Source organism: Ovis aries, chromosome 9 (assembly GCF_016772045.2).
Source record: "Ovis aries strain OAR_USU_Benz2616 breed Rambouillet chromosome 9, ARS-UI_Ramb_v3.0, whole genome shotgun sequence".
Classification (NCBI taxonomy): Eukaryota; Metazoa; Chordata; class Mammalia; order Artiodactyla; family Bovidae; genus Ovis; species Ovis aries.
Genome location: NC_056062.1, coordinates 22,883,307 through 22,909,462, shown reverse-complemented (window position 1 = coordinate 22,909,462; position 26,156 = coordinate 22,883,307). Strand labels below are relative to the sequence as shown.

The following is a 26,156-nucleotide window of genomic DNA, read 5'->3' as shown; positions in this document are numbered from 1 at the left end:
TTTAGAAATTAGATATGCCTTGTCCTGGAAGTCCTCTTGACTATATATTTGCAAATGGCACACACCACATGTCATTCTGATATTCTATTACACACCGAAAGAGCATGCCTATTTGCCTCTATTTGACCATTCAATTCAATTTCCTTCAATAAACAGGGTCCTGTCTGAAGTGTTCCTAGGAGCTGAATAAACTCCAGCCCCAGAGAACGCACAGCCGGTGCGTTCCCGGTCCCTGCACCGGGAATCCAGGTGCAGGAACACTTCACGGCTCATTTCAGTAAGCGCCGTCAGAGAAGCAGGAACCTGGCCCTCTGGGGATACCAGAAGTGACCCAGAGGAGGGGTGGGACAGTGGGGTCTGGTGGTCCCTGTCCCTCAGTCACACTAGGACATCTATTTCAAATAAGTCTCTCAATAATTTCGTGGAGAGAGTTGGATTATGGCCAGTTTAACAGATAGGAAAACCAAGGGAGCTACAGTCTTTGCCCAAGCTTATGCAGTCAATAAGGTGCAAAACTGGAACTTAAACCAAGTCTTTCTGAGTCTCAGCGTCGATTAAGTCACCTGTGAACACAGTAGGAGCCGTCCAAGAAACAAATTTTCCGGTGAAATTCTAACACTGAAAAAGTCAGAAGTCACAGAGAGGCTCGTCTTTGGAGAACTCTAGGTGACATTTCCCTCGATTCTGATAAACTCTTTTCAGACCACGGCCACTTCACAATCTGTTATAATAACATGCTATCATAGGTGCTGAGAAACAATGGTATAAAAGCTACCAAATGTTGCTTCAATTAACTGGCTACAGAAACACATACCTTTTGGACGACTGCAAATCCTCATGTGGAAAAAGCTCTTAGTGGTATGGGGTGTTTTTTGGTTTTTGATTTCCAAGAATATTTGGATGGATGTGGCAGAGCACACACATTTCCAAACTAGCATCCATATCCTTGGATGGGAACCACTTGGGTATTTGCAAAGTGAAGACTTCAGCCTTGAAGGTGTGGTGGGGAGAAAATTTCCCATCGATTCCAAGTGGGCTGATCCAGACTTGTGGGTCCTGAGACTCCAATAAATTGAAGGGATCCTATTTAACAAAAACATCACAAGGCCTTCCCTGGTGGCTCAACGGTCAAGAATCTGTTTGCCAACACAGGAGACATGGGTTCTATCCCCGATCCAGGAAGATCCCACATACCCCGGAGTAGCTAAGCCCATGCACCACAAATACTGAGCCTGTGCTTTAAAGCCCGGGAGCCACAACACCCTTGCACCCTAGAGCCCCAAATTCACGACAGGAGAAGTTACCGCAATGAGAAGCCGCCACACCACAAACAGAGTAGCCCCCTCACTGCAACTAGAGGAAAGTTCGTGCCGCGACAAAGATCCAGCACAGCCAATAGTAAAATGAATACAATTATTTTTTTAGAAAAATGGCTGACATTTACCCAATACAGTAAAAAAAGGAAAAACATCACAAATTGTAACTGCAAACTTCAGAGGACCCCTTGGAGGGCCTTAGAGCAGCCTTATAAGCGAGGAGCCCTAAAGCTTAAACTTTATCATTGTCACCAAAAGTCTGCTTCTGAGCAGGCAAACCATCTTTCTTTATTATAAACGTTGGAAGATGCCAACACTTTGGAGCCTGCGGCTGTGTGTGAACAAATAAAACACAGTATCGCTTAGCTCAAGTATTAATATGCAGCTGTTTCCATAGATACCTGATTAAAACTGTGCCACACATGTATTTTGGAAGGTTATTTGAATACTGTCTCTGATGTAGTAAATTCTTAGTTTCTAATTCAATTGTTATGATTATGGCACCTTTTTTAGATTATTAAAGATGTTTTATAACACTCATCCACTGAAATTTTAAAAACATTGAATTTGTGTTTTATCTTGATAGAGAGCGGAACTTTTCATGTTTATTCAAGAATGTGAGTGCATGCTCAGTTGCTTCCAACTCTTTGTGACCCTATGGACTGTTGCCCACCAGAATCCTCTATCCATGGGATTCTCCAGGCAAGAACACTGGCGTAGGTTGCCATGCCCTCCACCAGGGGATCTTCCCAACCCAGGAATCAAACCCACGTCTCCTAAGTCTCCTGCATTGGCAGGTGGATATTTTTACCCCGAGCCACCAGGGAAGCCTCTTATTCAAGAACATCATACTTTAATAGCAATTGGGACAGAAAGCTTTGGAGGTTGAAAGATGGATTAAAATTCAAATAAGGAGCCCCTTGCTGGCATCATTATCAGGAGCTTGTATATCCTCTTCAATGACAGTTTAAAAAATAATAAAAAAGAATAACTCATGTCTGTAGTGTGTGTATAGTTAAAAATTACTTTCATGTGTACTTGCCCACTGAACGGTCAGAAGAATCCTGAAGGTTGAAGTTAGTAAAATGATTTTACCAGTGAGGAAACTGAGGCTAAGAGAATTTGTTCAAGGCTAGCTTATCTATTAATGCAGGGCATCAAGTCGCATATCCTCTTTCTGCTGTATCTCAAAAACCCATGACTGTCAAGACCAGAGCTCCAAAAAAGGAACCAAATCAAAGGTTGGTGGGTGTGACGTGGCAGAGGCCACCGGGCTGGTGGCCCTTGCATGTCCACACCCCTACGAACATGAAACTGCCTGGGTCAGATGCGGGCACATGGTCTCTATAACCCAGTCTGCGGACCCCATTAAACCAACTGGCTAAAGAGCTCAGTCATTGCTTTTCACTTTGATATTTAATTCTGAGTTCACGTCAATTTTCTGCTCCCAAGAAGTGCAATTATCAAACATTTCTCATTTACATTTGAAAAGCAGGAAATATCATGACCATCAGAGCTCGCCTGAAAAATACATGCAATACTCATTCATTCATTAGTTCTCCCTTTTATTGTTTCAATAGAAAAATATAGGCAGGCACTCCCTACAACATAAGGTGTAATTCAATTGTCTTTAGTTTCCTTGGGGCTTCCCTAGTGGCTCAGAGGTTAAAGCGTCTGCCTGCAATGCATGAGACCTGGATTCGATCCCTGGGTTGGGAAGATCCCCTGGAGAAGGAAATGGCAACTCACTCCAGTATTCTTGCCTGGAGAATCCCATGGACAGAGGAGCTTGGTGGGCTACAGTCCACGGGGTCGAAAAGAGTTGGACACGACTGAGCGACTTCACTTTCTTGTCTTTCTTTAGTTTCCTTAACTTCTCACACTCCAAGCATCTCAATCAGTTTCTCCCTATACTTATTTAAAATCAATTCAGTCTGTAGTAGACTGGAGACTTTATTTTCGGTGGAATGGATTAGTTCAATGAATAAAGCACATGCCTAAGAAAGAGTAGCAATTTTATCAACCTTACTACGAACAATAGATCTTACTGGGCACTTATTAAGTGTCAAGCTCTGTATATGAATCATTTCATTTGATCCTCACAACTCACGAAGGAGAAACATTTCTTCCTGCCATTATACAGATGTGAAAACTGAGGCACAGAAATGTTATGTAGTTGTCCCAAGGGCACAGAGCTAGTAAGTGGCGGTGCCTGGATGTGAATCTGGGCATGTGGATGTAACTGGGTTTATCCTTTTCATGAGTGCAATGGATCACCTGGGCTGACTCTCATATCACAATCTTTTCCACACTTTGTATGATCTATTGTGGAGTATCATCCACTACCCATTCATGCATCTGACAAGCTGTTATTTAGCAAATATGCACTAAGGAATGAGTTAGAGGCAGGCAATGTGCTCTGCACTGGGCAGAGCAGTGGATAAGCTTCACTTCTGCCTTTTCCGTGCATGTAGTCTAGTTGACAGAGAGGCTGAAAATGACTGCAATAAAATATTAATGACATTATGATAAAAGTCAGCACAGGGCACCACCTGTCACCTGCCTGTTCCAAAGCAATATCAGGAGAGCAGATGCGAAAAATGAAATGCTTTGAGCTGTTGGAGAGGTGTAAAGATGAAGTATTTACATCCTGGTGATTAACAGACAAACGATGAGGCTCCAGTTTGTGAGCTAAACCACAAACTCTTCTGGACAATGGGGATGAAGAAAGAAGAGTTGATCAAGTGTAGGCTTCAACAGGAACACTCTCTGTGCGATGTGAAAACCTCTGCAGAATCTAGCTCCCAACTGACTAGAGGGGAAGGGAAATTATTCTTCGATATTTGTCAACAATATGCTCGTATTTGGGGGAAGGGGCCTCATGGGAAATGCTCCTTAATTCAATCATGATTGTATTGATTTGATACAATGTTACTTACTGAATGTCTAATATCAAGTAAGATATTATGGGGGGGGAGGAGGGAATGAAATATGAGTTTTCCTGGATCAAGAAGCTTGTAATCCAGTATCAAGATGTAAGATATGTCATATAAGACAAGATGTAAACTGCCGAACTTATCAAATTCCAGTGTATTCTTAAAAATTGTATCTAAAGATTTTACTTTTATTTCCAGCACCTAACTGGGAGATTGGTCTACATTTCATAATGCACTAACTTGATTACTACATTTGTTACCATTATGAAAATTCTGAAGAGGGTTCTGAAAAAAAAAATGATCAAAATTCAAGTGGAATTTTGATTGGATTTTGATAACCGAAGTCCTAAACAATTAAATGAAATCAGCCAAGTGTACCAAATAGCCCCTGGATCAAGCTGTTCCTGAAGCCTAATGCTGGTTTCCTCCCTAATTCTGGGAGGAGTGCACACCTCGTAAAATAATCTTTTGCAGTTGTTATTGGTTCCTTGCACTCAGTGGGCAGATTGGTATGAAGTTGGGGCATTTGGAATAGTTAAGAGGAGAAAGGAGAACATAAAAAACCCATGTGAGAAAAGCAAAGGGAACTGCCCGCAAACCCTATGCTACTCTTGGTCCTCCTGGAGTCCATCATGGGCACCAGGAGCTCTCATTGAGGTTTCACTGGAATCCTCCACTAGACCCTTCTTTGAGTAGAATCACTATTTCTTTCCCCTACTTGCTTCATTTGATTTCCCCAAGTCTCTCCTTTTATTCCCATTGATTACACCATAGTCTTGGTGAGTCATTAGTGCATCTATTCAGTAACACGAGGCAATGCATTCTCCTTACTGCCAAGGCCAAAATTAGTCGGAGAATCTCTAGTGAGGAAGAGAGGGCAAGAGAGCAAGGGCGGGACCTGGACTGATGCTGGGCTGAGATGGGGAGGACTGAATGTGTTAACTCCTAGCATCACTATTGCACAAAAGTGCCTCATGGTTGAATGGTTGGGCGGAGGAGAGAGAGAGACAGGGAACAGGGAAGGGCTGGATGAGCCAGGTTGATGAATACACTTTTTCCTGACCATGACGGAAAGCGAGTGAAGGGTTTTAAGCATGGGAATGATACCTTTCGGTTCTTCCTGTGTGAGGCTTCCTCTGCAAGCGTCACCGCACTGCTACGGTCCTCTACAGGTTTCTGGTGGTATAGCATCTGGTCATGTACATTGGATTTGTGTCTAGACAGACTGGGGTTCAAATCCCAGCTCAACCACTTATGAACACTATGAACTGCTCCAAACCTTTGCCTACTGGAGATCATTTTAGTACCTACTTCACTGGCAGGTAGTGAGTGTTTAGCAGTGTCTGGATGATGCACTGATTATGAACAGAGGTAGCATGTCCAGGAGACTTCACTAAATACAAGGTATAATAGTTGGTATATGTGCTCTGGAGTAAGACTGTCTAGGTTGTAATACCAGCTCTGCAACTTATTAGATATTGTATGTGTGTGTGTGTGTGTGTGTGTGTGTGTGTGCGCTTGTAGTCACTCAGTTGTACTCAACTCTTTGGAACCCCATGGGGGACAAACCCCTGGGGGACTGTAGCCCCCCAGGCTCCTCTGTCCATGGATTCTCTAGGCAAGAATACTGGAGTGAGTTGTCATTCCCTTCTCCAGGGGATCTTCCCAACCTGGGGATTGAACCCAGGTCTCCCGCACTGCAGGCAAATTCTTTACCATCAAAGCCACCAGGGGAGCCCAAGAATACTGGAGTGGGTAGCCTATCCCTTCTCCAGGGGAACTTCCCAACCAGGGTCTCCTGCATTGCAGGCAGATTCTTTACCACCTGAGCCACCCAGGAAGGCCCATCCTGCTGCTGCTGCTGCTGCGTCGCTTCAGTCATGTCCGACTCTGTGCGACCCCATAGACAGCAGCCCACCAGGCTCCTCCGTCCCTGGGATTCTCCAGGCGAGAACACTGGAGTGGGTTGCCATTTCCTTCCCCAATGCGTGCATGCACGCTCAGCCACTTCAGTCGTGTCCGACTCTGTGCGACCCTATGGACAGCAGCCCACCAGGCTCCTCTGTCCGCGGGATTCTCTAGGCAAGAACACTGGAGTGGGTTGCCATTTCCTTCTCCAAGGCCCATCCTAATGCAGTGTAAATTCATCTTTGATTACATTTGCAAAGCCCCTCCTCCCAAATAAAGAGGTCTTGTCTAGTCCACCTCCCATGTCTGCCTCATCAGTTATGATGTATCTTTACCTAGAGGCAGTAGCATGCTTTTCCAAATTTGTTTACGTCAGCTGTATTTGCAATTGCTAAAACTGTAATTAAATATAGCACAAACAACAGAATATGAATATAAAAAGAAAGCGAGCTTTTGTTTCTGTGAAAAGTTGAATGCTTCAGAATTCCTTAGCGCTCTTCTTAAAAATGCTTTTGAATTAGGTGTGGGTATGAAATTGCAAAAGACTGGAAATAAAGAACATTTGAGAATGGTTCTGTCCTCAAGATTGCTCTAAAAGTATTTTTTAACTATTTGCCCTCTTCTATTGTCAATACATTTTGAGTGCAGTTTGTATAAAATAGAGGGTATAGAATTCCTGTCAGTGGACATATACTCACATCCAGATGAAATAAACTATTTTAGGCATGGATCTTTTTATTCTATATATATATATATATGTATATATATATATATATATATTTTTTTTTTTCTTTTCCCCTCATCTAGTTTACTACTATTTTTGAAAAGTGCTTTTAACTATAACCAGGCTACAAAATCCCACCTTCCTTCCAGCATTATACAGTTAGGTTGTGTGAAGTTTCCAATTCCAATTTTCAGTAGCCAAAATTCCCCCAACAGTTTTATGAGCTAAAAGGGCCCCACAGGGTTGTTGGAGTCTGCTCTTCAGCCTCTCCCAGCTAGATCAGAGGCGTTGAGGTCAAGGATGGTGAGGGATTTCTTCTACATGAACTACCTCTGGAAATGTTAATTGTATGCAAATGAGTGCAGGATTATGGCCTCTCTTTGTATCAGGGGAAGTATTTAAAATCTGTACCCACACAGGGATGACAGACAGAAGAACACAAACCACAAGAAGAAAAACTGTAGGTACTACAATTGGAGCGTGCTCTGCTCAAAACAGGTCCAGGTGGTCCCATAGGTTCAAGGACCAACTATGATGCCCAACTGCCGTCTCTATTCCTTGATTTCTTCACAGCAACCTTGAGATAACAGGGATTATCATTTTTGACAGATAAAGGATCCAGTATTCGGAGAGTTTAAGTGGTGTCCCCAAGGTCACCCAGGCATAGAGTTGGAAAACGTGAAAGTGAAGTCACTCAGTGGTGTCTGATTCTTTGCAACCCCATGGACTGTAGCCTACCAGGCTCCCCCATCCATGAGATTTTCCAGGCAAGAGTACTGGAGTTGGAATTAGCAATCAAATCTAGGTTTGTCCTTCTTCAAAGCTTTTCCTCTTTTTGCTGTGCCAGAAGATGCAAACAATGTGCTAGAAAGATGGCAAAGAACTAGGCAGCCAGGTGGTTGCCAGAGGTGCAAGGGGGTAAACACAAGACTGACCCTTGAGTGAAGTCAGCTGTTACAGGAGGGTCAATGGTCATGAACACTGAGCTTCTGCTCACTGCGCCAAATCTTACTGACAAAGGCAATCACAGTGCTGACCCCATTACTGGGCAGAGTGGCAAGAACTCATGTTAAATAAAAATATCTAAGTGCCAAGGAGAAAGTAGCTCATGACTGCAAACAGTAAAGGAGGCTTTCTAAAGGGAAGACATCTCAGCATCGGTTTGAGGCGTTGGTGAGACTTTCACAAAAATAGCCCTAACATTTGTAGAGTTCTTTACAGTTGAAATAACGCTTTTTCAGGCATTATGTTATTTGTCTCTGGGAAAACACCCTGTGGGTTAGAGTAGGCATTATCATTTCCGATTGAGAGATGAGGAAATTCATGCACATAGTATTCTCCAGGCAAGAATACTGGAGTGGGTTGCCACGTCCTCCTCTGGGAGATCTTCTTGACTCAGGAATCAAACCTGCATCTCTTATGTCTCCTGCAGGGAGGTTGTTTAACACTAGCACCACCTGCAAAGCCCAGGGTAGCACACGGATGGTCTTAATGTAAGAGCTGGAGAAGAGCATAAAGGGTTTTTCTGGAGCATAATAAGAGTCATCTAGCTGGAGAAAAAACCAAACAAACACACATTCTGAGATTCCAGGTCCATTTTGATTCTTCTTTGAATGAATGAAAGAATGTCAAGGCTCTGCCTTACTAGTTAGCAGTTCTCTACAGCTTCAAAAATACTCTCTTAGATCCCACTGGGCACCAACATGCACCCAAACAACCAACTCAAAACTCAATAAGAAACCCAAATTTCTCACCCAATCTATCATCCAAACCATTTGCTTATACCAATATTATCTAACAAAGATGTTTCAGTTAAACAGAATTGTTTTAATACAACTAAAACATCTGCATTTTATAATAACCTCCTTGCTGTTGCAACATATGGCAGCATCAGACTACTTTATTCCAGGGCCCTCAGAGCTTCTGAGACACTTCAAAATGCTGTATCATCATAAGCAGGTTTTGGCAACTCCCAAAGCTGAAAGAAAAACAATTAATTCATTTTAATATTTAAAATAAACATAGGCCATTTGGATCATTTGGGAAGAGAGAGAGGGGATTACAAAAATTACAATAATTAGAATCTGACTCCCCAAAGAGAGATTTCCTAAAATGTAGCTTCCAGATGGAAAATTCTATAGCAGGTCCAAACAAGACATGGTCTCAGCCTGTCCCAGTCTCTTCTGAATTGGAAAAGAGTCCTCCTCCTACTTGACCACCTGATGTGAAGAGCCGACTCATTGGAAAAGACCCTTGATGCTGGGAAAGACTGATGGCAGGAGGAGAAGGGAGTGGCCCAGGATGAGATGGTTGGATAGAATCACAGACTCAGTAGGCATGAATTTGAGCAAACTCCAGGAGATAGTGGAGGACAGAGGAGGCTGATGTCCTGTGGTCCTTGGAGTTTCAAAGAGTCAGACAGAGCTTAGTGATTGAACAACAACAACAACCTCTTCCTACCAAGTTTTTTAATGGGGGTCACAATGAGCACCATCCCTTTACTTTTATACAGCAGAATCATGATAACATGACTCTCGTGTAGGTAGAAGTGAAGCCAGGAGCTGAAGTGAGAGTTCAGTATAACTCAGTGAAATAAATGTGAATCAGAAGATCTTATATTCCAGCCATTGTGCTGGATAAATACCAGAGAACCAGATGAATGAGGACGGCTGCCTTTAATCGGTCTTTACTGACCATGGAAAGAAAGAAATGGAGACTCGTAAATGTTACAGAGTGTGACAGATTCTATGAGAGAGTTGACTTTAAGACCTGTTAGATGCATAAGGAGAGCATTTCACCTCAATCCGGGGAGGGGAAAGCAAGCTTCACAGAAGGAGGGACGCTGGAATAGAATATTCAGGTTAATATTCACTGAAATTAACAAGAGGAAGGTGAGCTTCCTGGGCTGAAAGAACCAAATGGTGTAGGGTAGGGAAACAGCCATTCAGGGAGCTAATGGCCATTTGGTTTCAGGTGTGAGGCGAGGAGGTGGAGAAGAATCCAGAGAGAGAAGAAGAGGGTTAGATCCTGGAGGAACTGTCGGGCCACGCATGGGTCTGGGTTTCATCTTGGAGGGAATGCTACCACTGAAGGGTTTTCCTGCATAGAAGGGTGATGCCAATGTCATTATCATTCTTTGTAATAGGGCTTGAGTGCATCCTCTGCCTTGGACTGAGAACTGTTCCTCCTTCATCTCACCACAACCCTGGAGAAAGGTAGAATCATTATGACCATCTTGAACCAGTGAAATTGCTCAGTCATGCCGGACTCTTTGTGATCCCTTGGACTGTAGCCTACCAGGCTCATCCATCCACGGAATTTTCATCTAACGTGGAATGACCATCTTACACCCACAAAAATCAAGGTCTTTAGAGGAGGGGGGTTTGTCTGATTTCTCACAGTCAGGAAACACAGGAAGTAGGATTAGAATCCAGATCTTGCAGACATTGATGACTGTGCTTTTGACCCCTACAGTGTACTGGTCCTGAACAAAACTGGGCTTTGGGGATGGAGAACAGTTTAGAGAAAGAGAAGCTAGAGCCTGAGAAACCAGACATGCTTAGTATGCTCTGTGCTTGTTACAGTTGATGGCAAAAATTGTTAAAAAAAAAAAAAAAAGACAAAGTCCTATCACCCAGAAAACAGAGCCAATATAAGCTCAACGTCTTCACGCCAATCATCTAAAATAAAAATGTCAACATTTGGGCCCATGCAGTAGTTCCTTCCTGGAATTCTGCCAGCTACTATGGAAAGGAACAGGGGTGCTGTAAAGCTGAGAACCAACATCAAGGATCTTTGTTAAAAACCTAGTTTAGAAGAGACCTTGAGCAAAGAGCTTTAGTATTTGCTGGTTTCTTCTGCCTGCTTGCTCTTGACCTTAAGAACACTGCCTGCAACCTCAGGCTATCCAAGGAAAAGGCCTGATTTTCAGGACTCTGAGTCTGAAGGCTCAGAGCTCTTTCAAGTTCGCCAAGATAGGAAGAAAGTTAAGGAAACATTTCAAATTCTGGGCCATCTCATTTGAAAACCTTGCCTTCTCTGCCCATCTACCATTGAGGAAGTTCTCAGGGATAAAGGAAACCTGAGTGAGAGATCAATATCAGTGGAAAGAAATAGCATTGAATGATTCAGAGCCAGTTAGCTTTGACACTACCATGGTGAGGGCAGGGGGTGGGGTGGGGTGATGGGTGGAGGGGGGTGGAGTGGAGGGTTGTGGGGGGAAGGGGGTGGTCAATATACCAGAAATACTTTATCAGAACTGTACACACAGGACTATAACAAACTCAGAGCATATTTTATTTAATCCTCAGAACAAAGAACCTTCCACCAGAAGAGCCTCTTCTCATGCTTCATCATAAAATAATGAAGCTGACTTACAGTTTTCTATTGTTTCATATGCATCCTCTTATTGGAAGCAAACACAATGCTGAAGAAATATATTGCACCAAGTAAGGATGAGGAGCCTAAGACTGAGAGTTAAGCAGTTAAGGTGGCCCACTAGGAGGTGATATGGCAGAGGTATGAATTCTACGGGGCTCTCATGGTCCCTTAGAGGGTAAAGAATCTGCCTGCAATGCAGGAGACCTGAGTTCCATCAGGAAGATCCCCTAGAGAAGGGAGTGGCTACCCACCCCAGTATTCTAGTGAACTTTCCACTGCATTTGATTTGTCGCTTATTCTCACCTTTGGGTGTTATTTTCTTCCTCCTATTATCAACTTAAGAAAAAAGAAAGGTTAGAGAGGATTGAGGAAGGTCTGTGCAGCATGTCAAATTGTTACGTCGCAAGAGACTCCCAGACAATGAACTTGAAGAATGGGAAAAGAAAAAAAGTCTTATGAATACGATGAAGCAGTCATTTTCAGTATCTCCAATATTTCATAAACATTAAATAAAAGACTAAGTTTCCCAGACAACTTCTCCACAGTTGCAGTTCTGGTTGTGATAGTGCATCAGGAACAGCTGATAAATTATTAATCTGCAGCACTGTCTGAACTGGCGTAGATCCCATGGAAAGAGTGATGTGCCAGTCTAGCAACTGCTCTGTTTTACAGAGCAACATAATGTATATGTGTATAGAACCTGGGAGATAGCGTGTTTATTGCACAAAGTGATTTCGTTCTTAAAGCTATTTTTCTAAATTATTTTACAGTGATGCTCAGGGCAACTACAATAAATCTGTTATGAGGTTCCATAGGTGTTTTAGACATCAACTTAGAACTGTCCTAATTCTAAATCCTATAAAATCTATGTAGGAGCTGGAAATTCAATAATTTTTTCTGTAACCCTGGCAATAACATAGAGCACTGGGGGTTGCATTTTGTCAGGTTGCACCTTATCTGTCCGCCTCATCCATTATCAAACAGACCTGGCTTTGCTCACTTCAAAGATCCAAGTTTTACTGATGATTCGATGAGATTAAGATAAAAAATGTTCCATTTTTGAAGCTATTTTCTTTATAATTTCCCAAACCACTATTGCACAAAGTTTAAAATAACAAGCATGTATCCACAGATGTAGCTTGTTTTTAAAAAAGCCTTGTATGGTAGAACTAATATAGCTATTGAGCCTAGGATTCCCAAGAGTATATAAACAGTTTAAGTATAAAATATGTTCATTCTATAACCAACTTTAACATATTCCTGTTATTGCTATTTGAACATTACTTTCAGAGGTAGAGATATCCATTAATTTTTGTATATGAATAATTTAAATAGGAGAAAAATCTTTATTTTTTGAGAACTAATTTTATCTTTGAGAAACATATCATTCGAGGTCAAAGCTATTTTTTAAATCCTTATAACACCCACCTAAACAGGATGTCCAAGAAATTCCTTTATTTTAACCTCTTCCAGCTAAAACTCATGGTCTCCACTTTGCACCAAGCTGCTTTTCCTATTGCATCTCCTATCTTGGGACTGGTATCATGTTCCATAAAATTTATTGTGTACAATGATCTCTTCTGAAAATCAGGATGAGTCATTAAGAACTACACATGTGCAAGATTTTTCTCTGAGCTTCCTATAATTTGAATTGCTATGTAGTGAAAATTTTACTTGAAATAACTATTTACAGTTTGAGAAAAGAAGAATTAAAGATGAGAATATGAATGGTTTTCAGAAACCATGGCCTTTTCCACAAACACAGATGTCAGTGAAAAGCGTCAGGAAATCACTTTATATTTAGGCTCATTTTATTTCTTACGGAGAACAACTGAGTGTGGAAACTAAGATCAATTCATTTTGACCTGAGAGTCTAGCATAACTATTTCAGCGTCTGTAATCCCATGACACAGATTTTGAGACAGCACTTGCTAGGTAGGATGCGTCTGGGGAGACAAAATCTCTATGGAATTCAGAGACTGGCGAAGTGATTGCAAGGCAGAAGGTCTTTTCAGTTGGTACCTGTCTTTGGTTTTCCGTCTCCAGGCGCAGCCTGGCCTCCACACACCTCCGTGTCTCCAGGAAGGCTTGGCGCTGGGCCCGGTCTGACAGGTAACTGATGAAGATTCCAGCTGTGTTCATACACATGAATAACACTGCCTGGGCCACAACCTAGAACAGAATTACAAACATAGCCTGGTCAAGTGGTTAAAAGAAGAGCTGCCTGCAGGCAAAGAGAATAACTAAATAAACAAAAACTTCCAAGGGAGGGCTTCCCTGGTGGCTCAGTGATAAAGAATCCACCTGCCAACGCGGGAGACATGGATTCGATCCCTGGGTGGGGAATCTCCCACCTGCCTTGGGGCAACTAAGCCTGTGGGCCACACCTGTGGAGCCTGTGCTCTAGAGCTGGGGAGCCTCAGCTACTGAAGCCCGCATGCCTAGAGTCTGTACTCTGCACCCAGAGAAGCCGCCGCAGTGAGAAACCCACACACTGCAATGAAGAGTAGCCCCAGCTCGCAGCAACTATAAGAAAACCCAGACAGCAACGAAGACCCACGACAGCCCCAAATAAATAAATATAGATTTAAAAAATTTTCCAAGGCAGATCTTAAGGTAATAATCCAAATGTTTAGTAGCAGTTGAATAGAACCTGGCCCCTCATTCAGTTCTCAGGTCAACTTATTCCTACAGGCTCCATCCAGCTTAAAGCTTCTCCCTCCCTAAATCCAGATTTGAACTCAAATTTGAAACCTCAAGCAAAGCCTCCTTCCTCACTCTATCTCACTTATCCCTTCACTAGCTGAAATTTTTAATTATTTAAAGGGTTGGGGAAGCAAGTGAAAAGACGGGAAAGATTAGTAAGAAACAGGATTTCCCCTGCCATCACCCATCTCCCAGGTGCCAAAGTCTCTTTAACTCTTGAGTTAAACTTTGTATTTTCACATTTGAAATTGAAAGTGTTAGTCGCTCAGTCGTGCCTGACTCTTTGCGATCCCATGGATTATAGTCCACATGCTGTGTCCAGGGAATTCTCCAGGCTGGAATACTGGAGTGGGTTGCCATTTCCTTCTCCAGGGAAATTTGCAGACCCAAGGATTGAACCCGGGTTTCCTGTGTTACAGGCAGACTCTTTACCATCTGAGCCACCTAGGAAGCACGCCTGCCCCGTTCCAAACTTCTCTCTGGTGAGGAAAAGCAGGAGATTCTGGAAAGGAGGAAAAATACATGGAAGGAAAAAAAAATGGCATAGTAAGGCTTTCTTGATTTTTATGGCTTTAGCTTGAGGGCAGATAACATAAGGTATAGTTTGAGGGTGAAAAATTGCAACGGGAAACCCAGTTGGTCTGAAGAAGCAAAAAATAAGGCTCAGTACCTATGGCTGATTCACGCTGATGGGTGGCAGAAACCAACACAATATTATAAAGCCATTATCCTACAATTAAAAATCAATGAATAAAAACTAGTAAGGTTCAGAACAACTGCTGAAAAGTGATAGGAAAAGCCCCCAAAGAAGAGAACCAGTGAGGAAGAACATGAGGTTCCTATATACACTCTTCTCTGACTCACATACGCACAGGGCAAACAGCAAATGCTAGAGTTAATGGTAAAGAATTGAACTGAGATTTGAATCGCCATAAATAAATAACATTTAAAAAAAGAATACATAAAATATTCCTAAAGGAAACAGCATAGGAGACTTGCAGTACCGGGTAACAGAATTGTTATAAAACCATAATAAGTAAGACATCCTGGTATTTACAAGGGGATACAGAAATTGACCAGTGGATGTGAATGGAGAGCCCAGAAACCTAAACACACAAACTTGATAATAATGCATTGTAGTTCTAAGGATAAAATACGGCTTTTTCAACAAAGGGTATTAGAACAATTTGTTATTCACTTGGAAAATAAAGTAAAAGTAAATTCCTGCCTAATCCAATATATAGGAATACATTGCAAGTGGATTAACGTCTTAAATATGAAAGGCACAAATATTTTACTATTTTGATAAATTTTAAAAATTAAATGCAAAGAATACAAACCACAAAAATAGATTGATACATTTGACAAAATTAAAATTAAGCATTTCTATCCATTGAAAGATAGAAACATTATCTTTGGGATAGAAACACAATGGGAAACACTATAAGTAGAGATATTTGCAGCATTTACAACTGGTAAAAATTAATTTAAGCTCACATGAAGAACTTGTATAAATCTATAAAAATAAAAGCAATCTTATAGGATATAAAGGCAAAAGAGAAGTGGAGTATTTCAAAGACAAGAGAATATCAACATGAAAATAAGTGTAACAATTTAGGAACTATAAGTTAAAAATCCACAGACATCTACATCTACCAGGTTGGCACCAAAAAGGAAAAAAAAATAGTGGGGCATCATCAAATCGGAAAGGATGCTGTTGGCAATGTGAACTGACATTGCTACTTGGACTTTGCACACTAATCTTGAATTTGCACATCACTAGAACTGAACCTTTCCCCTTGATACCCAGAGCCATCTTTGCACAAACAGCCCAGGAAACATGCCCAAGAATGTTAAGAACAGTGTTTTTTACAAGGGCTTGAAAGTGGAAATAATCTGAATGTCCACCAACAGTAGAATGGATATTTTAGGATGTATTAAAATACTTAAATACCACTCAGTGGTGTTGATAAATCTAACTATTATTGTATGAATCAAAAATGTCTGTAGAGACTTCCCTGGCAGTCCAGTGGTTAAGAATCTGCACTTCCACTGCAGGGGGCACAGATTTGGTCCCTGGTTAGGGAACTAAAATCCTGCATGCTGTGTGATGCAGCCAAAGAATAAATAAATAAAAATAAATTTAATTAAGCATCTTAAGAAAGTAGGCTTGCCCTACCATTCTTTATCCTTGCACACTGTGCACTTATCACAATTTATATTTATTTACAAGCTTGGTTGTCTGGTACCTATTTTATCACATTGGATTATTACTTCTGATGCTATAGGATGATGTTTGTTTTGCCATGTACTGATACCTGCTGCTGCTGCTAAGTCACTTCAGTTGTGTCCGACTCTGTGCGATCCCATAGACAGCGGCCCAACAGGCTCCCCCATTCCTGGGATTCTCCAGGCAAGAACACTGGAGTGGGTTGCCATTTCCTTCTCCAATGTGTGAAAGTGAAGTCACTGAGTCATGTCCAACTCTCAGCAACCCCATGGACTGCAGCCCACCAGGCTCCTCCATCCATGGGATTTTCCAGGCAAGAGTATTGGAGTGGGGTGCCATTGCCTTCTCCAGTACCGATACCTAGTACCTAGCATAGTGGCTGATAAGTGCTTAAGCCCAGTGCCTGTTAAGTGCTTAAGCACAGTGCCTGTTAACTGGCACCTAGTATGTGTGGGATATTTGCTGACTGAATGAATGAATGTATGAATAGCTCTCCGCTGTACCACTCATCATTACGTACAAGACACAATGGACTAATGGTCTTAAAATACTAATAATAATGTAAAACACCCCCAAAAGAATCCTTGACAAAATTAAAAAATATGTGGGAACTGGAAAAACCTAAAGTACCTGACTTTACAAGAGATGAAGGAGGGGGAAGCATTTCTGATAAAGGGATGCTAGCTATTAACTATGTAAATACACTACTCAAATTGCTTTATGGCTTTAATGTTATTAGCAATCAGATCCCAACTGGAATTTCCATTTGGAACTTGGAAGATGACTTAAAAGTGTACCTGAAAGAATATATGAGTTAGAATACTGGAGACATTTTTACAAAAGTGATTACAGAGGGTCACTGCACAGCCAGAAGATAATATACACCATCAGGCAACAATAATTAAAATTCTGACAATAGTGAAAACCTCAACTGAAAATTTAGTGAAATAAAATAGAAAACATAATGAGTTTGTATGCAATACATAAAGCTCAATGATTCAGTGAGAAAATAATTGTCAGCAATAGGATAATTTTTCATCTATTGAAAAAATGGATGATAGCCACTTCATAATATATATCAAAATAAATGCCAATGAAATAAAGACTTAAATGTGAAAAAGAGACTACTCAAAAAGGAAAATAACAGAGAATATTGCTCTAATCTAAGCAGAAAAGCTTGAGTTAAGTCTCAAAAATAAGTAGGTTTTTTATAAAAAATGAAATTATTCTGACATATTGCTGGTGTAGGTGGTAAAGATTACTCATTTCTTTCCACCCAGTGACCTAACTTCTAGCCATCTATCTTAAGGAAACAATCATATATAGGATCAGAAGTTTCTGTTAAGGGATGTTCATTTATTAATGAAAAAAATAAATGGAAATAGTGCATTTTAGGAGTAGGGGAAACAGCTGAATGACTGAAGCATGCATATATGAGATAATATAAAGTTGCATTAAGATATTTAATGACATAAGCAAACCTGTATGGTACATTAAGATATAATATTTAAAAATGTATTATAGCACTAATCTATGAAATCAATGTGATCCTAATGCCCAGTACAAAAGAAAAAAAATATATATGTACTTACATATATGTCCATGCATGTGTATAAGTGTGTGTGTGTGTGTGTGTGTTAAAATAGGAGGAATAGGTTTTTCAGACAAGGCAGTAAAAACGGAAAAAAACAAAAACATGAGGAATCAAGATAGAGAAGAATTACACCCAAAAAGGTGAGCCTAGCATTTGGGGCTTCTTTCTTCCTAAGGGCACCTGCAAATTTCAAAGGAGGTGTCTGAGAGCTTCAGAAGCAGAGCTGAGTGTTCAAGACTCAGGAACCAGGGGAACAAAAGCTGAGAGGAAGCAAAGGTGGAGATGCTGGAGGAGAAAAGAGTCCCCAAACAACCACTTGTATATGGACTTGATCCTTGATCAGTAGTTGACCTCCCAAATATCTTTACTGTTGCATTTTAGTATCAAATAAGTATCTGACAATACTTAAAACATTGAATTATTTTTTAAAGCAAATTTTATGTAGGTACTATTCCATTACAGAAGCTGCAGATCTGTGTTTCCATGAAAGGGAGGGGTACATATTGCTATGATGTCTCAGGTTGGTTATCTTATACAATCCCTCCAACTTACAGCTCTCTCTAGATCCCTGTAAGCCCCACTTGTAAGCCACCTCTGCCCCAGAGCTGACATACTGAATGTGAGATGCTTAAGAAACATCTGTTGATCAATGTTTTGTTTTTCTTCCCATACATATCTGTAAACTGCCATTGAGAAGTCTTCCTAACCCTTCACTACTAAATAATTTTTCTATTCAAAATTATTTTTGGAGCAAGTTCTGTGTGTCAGGCTCAGTTCTCATTCTAGTGGTAGGAAACAGGTAATGAACAAATTAACCAAGGAATATTTAACACATAGGGGCTTCCCTGTTGGCTCAGTGGTAAAGAATCCGCCTGCAATGCAGGAGACGTAGGTGACGTGGTTTTGATCCTGGGTCGGGAAGATCCCCTGGAGGAAGAAATGGCAGCCCACTCCAGTATTCTTGCCTGGAGAATCCCATGGACAGAGGAGCCTGGTGGGCTACAGTCTGTGGGGTCGCAGAGTCAGACATGACTGAACACGTCAAGCACATCATTTAACACATGGTGATTTGTTGTGTGTGAGATAAATGCTAAGAAGAAAAATATAGCAGCATAAGGAGGATAGACAGTGATGGAGTAAAGTTGGGACTGCTCATTTAAACGGAGTTCAGAGAAAACTCTCTGATAAGAGATATTTGTGTAAGATCTTAAAAAATGAAGAGAATCATGGAATATTTGGGAAGAGAGGTTCAGGAGGAGGAAATAGAAAGCACAAAGGCTCTGAGCTGGAGAAGCAAGAAGCCCGCTCAAGCCCATCATGAAATCCACCATGGTTGGACAGAGAGGATGGAGGCGCTTTTAGGAGACAAACCCTGAAATGTACCAAAGCGTTAGACTGTGCATGGCCTTGCACATGATAAGAATATTGACTTCAGGGACTTCCCTGGGGGGTCCAGTGGCTAACCCTCTGCACTTCCACTGCAGGGGACTCAGGTTTGATCCCTGGTCGGGAACTAAGATCACACATGTTGAACAGCGTGGCCAAAAAATTAAAAGAATACTGGCTTTTCTCTCTGTGAGACAGGAAGGCACTGGAGAGTCCTCAGTCCTGGGAGACATGACCCACCTTCCATGTTTTAAGGGTCATGCACTGGCTTCTGTGAAGAAAACAGACTCTATGAGGGGCCAAGATGACGTTATGGAGAAAAGTTACAAGGCTCTTAGAAAGGTCCAGTGAAGAGAGATTGTGGGCTTGGACCAGGGTGGCAATTGTGCAGCTGGTGCGATTGGGCCAGGCCCTGAATACATGTCAAAGGTAGAGACAAGATTCACTGATAAATGTTGTGTAGATGATGAAGAGAGGAAGTGAGAGTGACCTCCTGGAAATTACCTATTCTCACCACACATGCAAATCATTTAGGGGCTTAAAAAGATGTAGATCCCCTCGGTCCTACTCAGACCTACTGAATAAACATATACAGGAATGAGGCCTGGGAATCTTCATTTTTTAAGAATCTCCCAAAATCACTTTCTGCAGTGGGTCAATGGGTTGCCATAGGGAATCACTGCTTCATGAAAACGGTCTGAAGATCATTAATAACACTGCCTTTGACCTCCTATATATAGGTCCATCAGTCATGCTATAATAGGGAAGAACAAAGTTGAGTCCATATAGATCTATTTATTTTACTTTACCCTTTATATTCTCTCTCTTATATTCTCTTCTCTCTCTCTTACTTTAACCTTTATATTCTCTTGCTTTTGCTTAAGAGTTAGGAATGTTGCCTGTAGTTTAAAGTACACAGGATAGCCTATTCTCAAGGCTCTGACTTTTAAAGGTATGATGCTTTTCCACTCAAACAAGGGAAAAAAAGTAAACAGAGAGGAACATTTGGTTAGCTGGAGATTTACAGGAACATGGTGACCTGACCTATGTGGACAAAGTGTTTCTGCATCAAGAAGTTTGCCACAATCAACCTCACCCTTCCCTCACTTTGCCTTTAAAAATGCTTTGCTGAGAGCATTTCGGGGAGTTTGTGTTGGTCTGGGGCGCAAGTCATCCATTTCCTTGCATAGCCCAGCAATAAGCCTTTCTCTGATCTGAACTCTGGTGTTTTGGTATTATTTGGCTTCATTGTACGTTGGGCAGATGAACTTGAGTTCACTAACATCACTAAATTCTGGACTCCCACAGGGCAGAGACCATTTCATTGTATCTCATCTCTTAACATAGGGTTTGGCATTGTAATACTCAACAAACACTTGTCAAATCTAATTAACTTGACGGAGTCACATGAGTGAATTTCAATGACCCACCTCTTGGGTGCAGTTTTGTGATGCCTGGGAAGAGGGATGTTATCACTGTGAATGGGAAGCCCTCAACAAATTCATCCAGATAGGATGAGTCCCTCCTCACCTTCCCCATCGTCTCTTCCTCCAAGCCCTGGAGATGGAAGCCTCTCTGTGTGGGCCAGGCTGGCCCCTTCCTCCCTGGGGCGGTGTCCACAGCATGGGCACTGCTATTCGAGGCCAGACAGTCGAGAGCTGGAAAGGCTCGCAGAGTCAGCTGCCCCATTAGACACAGGATTTGCGCTTTTATCATGGCAGCAAGATCTGTGCCATTCATTGCCAACTGGCCAGACCGGAGGAGGGAGAGAGGACTGACTCCCTGGGGATCCCCCTACCCTTCTGCATTCAAAGTTATGCCACTGGGATATGCATCTCATTTTCTCTGCAGTTCACTGTGTACAGGGAGCATTGCCACAGTCTGCAGTCCAAGCTGTTGAAGGCTAGAAGAGACGCACTTTATTATAAGAACAGGAGAAAGACTGCCTTTCCATTCATTTCTGCGTTTCCAAAAGCATCCTTTCAAGTGCTACTGTGTGTATGGAAAAACTAACTCTGGAAAAGTGACTATGGGACCTGTCCCTGTGGACAGGTTTACTTTTTTAATTTAGTAAGGATGAATTCCCTGGTGGTACAGTGGATAAGAATCTGTCTGCCAACGGAGGGGACATGGGTTTGATCTCTGGTCAGGGAAGATTCCATACACCGCTAGCGGGCAACGAAGCCCGTGTGCCACAACTGCTGAGCCTGCGTGCTGCAACTGCTGAAGCCTTTGGACCTAGAGTCCATGTTGTGTGACAAGAGAAGCCACTGCCCCAACACTAGAGAATAATCCCTGCTCAACTAGAGAAAGCCTGCGTACAAGCAAAGAAGACCTAGTTCTGGGGGTCCTGACAAAGTGAGTGGGGCAGCCACACACCAAGGGCCTTCACATCTGCCCGGTGCTGTAGCTTCTGCAACCAGAGACCTGGGTTTGCACTTCCTGTCGCCCCCATTTAATAGGCACACGACCACAGGCATACGGCCACTTTTTGCCTTTTGAACTTTCTCATCTGAACAATGGGAATAAAACTTCACCACATAGAAGTACATACATGTATAGCTATATATTTATGTCTAAGAGATGGTGAAGGATAGGGAAGCCTGGCGTGCTGCAGTCCGTGAAGTTGTAGAGTCGGACACGACTTAACCACAGAACAATGAACAATAAATATTTACATGATATATATATATGAATATGCATAGCAGGTAACAGATATCCAATAAGTGTTGTATATATAACCATGGGGTTATTTCCCCCCAAATTCTAGTGTACAGTGCAATATATATTTTTTATCTCTGAATAAAGGATGCATTACAAATTACTATTCTAGCTGGTTTCTCTTCCTGTTTTCTTGAGAAAGAAGCTGCCCGCTAAATCAAGCACTGAAAATCATTCTGTGAGGATGCAGTATGCTGCTCCCGCTGCTGCTGCTAAATCACTTCAGTCGTGTCCGACTCTGTGCGACCCCATAGATAGCAGCCCACCGGGCTCCCCCGTCCCTGGGATTCTCCAGGCAAGAACACTGGAGTGGGGTGCCATTGCCTTCTCCAATGCATGAAAGGGAAAAGTCAGGTGCCATTGCCTTCTCTATGATGCCAAAAATGAAAAGGTCATAGGTATAATCCCGAATGTTCCTAGTTCTCTTTAGGTTGACTTTGAGGATGTTGTCTCTTTGAGTTTATATGAATGGGTTTGAGCACATTTCTTGAGTTAACCAATCCTACATCATATTTCTTATTCAAGCTTCAGGGGTGTTCTGAACACAGGAGAAAAAGATTTTCTCCCTTCAGGTTCAGAAATCACCCAGAGGACCATAAAGTATTAACATCTCTTGTATTTACGCTAATTTACAAAGAATGTTTCTGCTCACTGTTTACTATGTAGAGAAGGTAGTTGGGGGAATTATGGAGTCATTCAATCCCATCTCCACCTTTCACCCCTGGGTGACCCAGGCAAGTCACTCCCCTCACTAAGGGCGTGGATATTAAATGGTTTGGTTTGCTTTTCTCTGTAGCACTTAGCAGTTTAGCCCAGTGGTTGAGGATCTGGGTTCTCAATGAGTGAGTGAAAGTGAAAGTTGCTCAGTCGTGTCTGACTCCTTGTGAACCCACAGGCTGTAGCCCACCAGGCTCCTCTGTCCATGGAATTCTTCAGGCAAGAATACTGGAGTCGGTTGCCATTCCCTTCTCCAGGGGATCTTCCTGACCCAGGGACTGAACTCAGATCTCCTGTGTTACAGGCAGATTTTTTTTACCATCTGAGCCATCCGAGTTTCCAGTAATGCCACTTATTTGTTATGTAATCTTGGCCCAGTTAGTTAATACAGCCCTCATTTATAACAGAGGAATGCCCTCCTAAAGATGCTGTTGTATAAGTAATGATAGCAATCAGCAAAAGGCTTATAAGACAGTCATTGCTCACTATGTGTTGACTGAGGTCATGGTTATTATTATTATTGCTTTCATTGTGTGTTCTATCACAAGAATGACTCATGGAGGGTCTGAGCAGGTAAGCAACCTGGGAAGCTTTGTGTTTGAGAAAGATGTTCAGCAATACAGCAGGAGGAAGAGTTACCACTCTCTGTGAGTTAAGGACTCAGAGAAGACTGGGATGGGGGCGATTAGGAGGCTCCATGGGCTCAGCTGAGCCAACTGGAGGCACAAAGGTACCACTGCCAGCATCCTCTGCCAGGGTCGTGGGTTCTTCTTACAGCTGTCAATCTGAGACCAAGCTTCCTACTTGTCCTTTATAATAATACATACTGAATTAGGAGAAGAAATTATAGGTAGTACATAATGAAATTAAAAAAAAATAACAGAGCATTAAAGTAGTAAACTTAAGAGCATATCTAAGGGGAAAAAATGATGCTGGCATGCTGAATTCAGAGGGCGTATGATAGCATGATGAATTAAATGATGAAAAAAGTACATAAAAAACTCTGAGTTCAGTGAGAAATGACAAAATAATGAGGGGAAAAGGCAGTCTTTTCAGATGAGAACAAGAAGAGAGAATTATTCTGAAAAACAATTAAACAAATAAGAAGAGTATAAGATTTTTTTAAAAAAATGGATTAAACAAAACTCTGACATTAAGGAGGAACTAAAAATGTTAAAGGCTAAAAACAGGAAGGACTGGAGGTGAGGAAAAATAAATGATTAAACCCTTCAACAATAGATAAGGTAAGATGATGAAGTTAAATTTTTAGAAAATATCACAAGTATAACAAGCAGTAGCTCAAAATTTAAACTAAATTATGCTCATGCAAAGCAACTTAAGATACTAGCCCATTTACAATGTTTATTCCACAGTATTCAGAGAAAGGGACAAACCAAGTGGCCAGTAATGTTCCAACAGTGTTTTCCAGCCTCAGGTAACTCTATCCTTAGCATCTCCTGCTTCTTTGCAAGGGAGGGAATGTGAGGAGAGCTTCCTTTTACACACTCCAACTGTGTACCAGATACTGAGCTTTGGCCTTTATGTATGCTATTTTATAGCAACCTAAAGGAGCTTCCATGGTGGCTCAGATGGCAAAGAATCTGCCTGCAATGCAGAAGACCCTGTGTTGGGAAGAGTCCCTAGAGAAGGGAATGGCAACCCACTCCAGTATTCTTTCCTGGGGGATTCCATCGATAGAGGAGCCTGGTGGGCTACACTCCATTGGGTCGCAAAGAGTTGGACATGACTGACCAACTAACAGACTTGGTCTTATTAGCTCCATTTCACGGAAATGAAAAATACGACTCAGAGAGGTTAAGTAATTACCCAAGGCCACAGAGCTAGGAAGTGGCACTAGCATGACCAATTGGTCTTGGTTTTCTTGGAGCACAGAACTTTGCTTTAAAACTTGGATGGTCCTGGGAAAACCAGAAGGAGTTTTCCTAGCATGCTTTCTGTACAGCCTCCTTGCCATCTAACCCAGTGGTCCCCAACCTCTTTGGCACCAGGGACCGGTTTCACAGAAGACAATTTTTTCACGGTTGATGGGGAGCTGGTTTGGGGATGATTCAAGCACATTACATTTATTGTGCACTTTATTTCTGTTATTACCACATCAGCTCCATCTAGGATTATCAAGCTTTAGATCCCAAAGTTTGGGGATCCATGATCTATTCAATTCACAGAGCTCAAGACTCAGCCTGGTCCTCACCCCACGTAGAAGCAACTTTCCTCTTTGTTTTCTGCTCTGTGGGACTGTATCTCATACAGTCATCTATCATTGCTCAAATGGTGGTGATCAGTCTCATCCGCTGTCAACTCTACATTCCCAGGGCCTTGCCTAGTGCTTACACTTAACGTGTGTGCGTGTGTGTGTGTGTGTGTGTGTGTGTTAGCCTCTCAGCGGTGTCTGACTCTTTGTGATTCCCTGGACTGCAGCCCACCAGGCTCCTCTGTCCATCGGATTCTACAGGCAAGAGTACTGGAATGGGTAGCCATTCCTTTCTCCAGGAGATCTTCCCCACCCAGGGATCAAACCTGGGTCTCCAGCATTGCAGGCAGATTCTTTACTATTTGAGCCACCAGGGAAGCCTGCTCCTCATTCATTCTTAGAGGCAACAAATATTTACTGAGTGCCTCCAATATGTGAGGCAGCATGCTAAAGATGGACCAAAGAAACATAAGCCCTGCCCACATGAAATATACAGACTCTTAACACTTCAGGCCTTTGGGATATGTTGGTTGAATGAATAAATGAGCTTAGTTGTGGACAGACTAAAGGGATGTGAGCTGTTCAGCTTCTTGCCTTCCCTTAGGGGATGCCTTAGTCAAAGATTCTCAAGACCTTTTTTTTTTTTCTGGCCATGCGCTGTGTGGTTTGCAGGCTCTTAGTTCCCCAACAAGGGATGGAAAAAATCCCCCTACAGTGGAAGCGTGGAGTCCTAACACTGAACTGCCAGCGAAGTTCATGAGGCAAATTTCCATGGATACCCAAGGGAAGAAAGAAAGTGTCTGTTCTCAGTTGTCCCCCTTCAATTATCCAGGAAGCTTCTATGGTTTAGGATTTTAGAGTTTGGGAGTCAGAATTTAACCCCAACACTCTACCTCTGAGAGCCTCTGAGTCTATTTTGGTTTTTAATAGAAATGACTATTGATGACCTATTATACATGTTCTAGGCACTATCCTGGGCTCTGGGGATACAGAACAAGTCTCTCCTGTCTGAAGCTTATATTCCAGTGAACTTACTATTCACATGCAAAAGAATAAAGGAATCCCTATGATCTAGGGTTATTGAAAAGATAAAATAACACGCAAAACTTACTCTCAAAGTTACTATAGCTTAGCAGTCATAGAAGAATCATCATAGGTGATGATTCTCTGTGAGTAGTTATAAAGATTGAGGGAGGCTGACTTCCCAGGTGGTCCAGTGGTTAAGACTCTGTGCTTCCACTGCAGAGGGTGTGGCCAAAAAAATTTTTTAAAAAGGGGGCTGGGGAGGCAGTTGCTATACATAAAGAACTACTTAGCATTTACACA

General features: G+C 42.0%; 1 protein-coding gene across 3 annotated transcripts in view; it reads right to left on the bottom strand.

The window, feature by feature from the left end:
• The window catches only part of ADCY8 (adenylate cyclase 8), a 235,114-nt gene that overhangs the window by 174,252 nt on the left and 34,706 nt on the right, over positions 1–26,156 (bottom strand). For all 3 annotated transcript variants that reach the window (XM_027972893.3, XM_027972894.3, XM_027972895.3), the window contains exon 2: positions 13,287–13,436. In XM_027972893.3, coding sequence (XP_027828694.1) covers positions 13,287–13,436 — 150 coding nt within the window. The remainder of the gene's footprint in view (positions 1–13,286; positions 13,437–26,156) is intronic.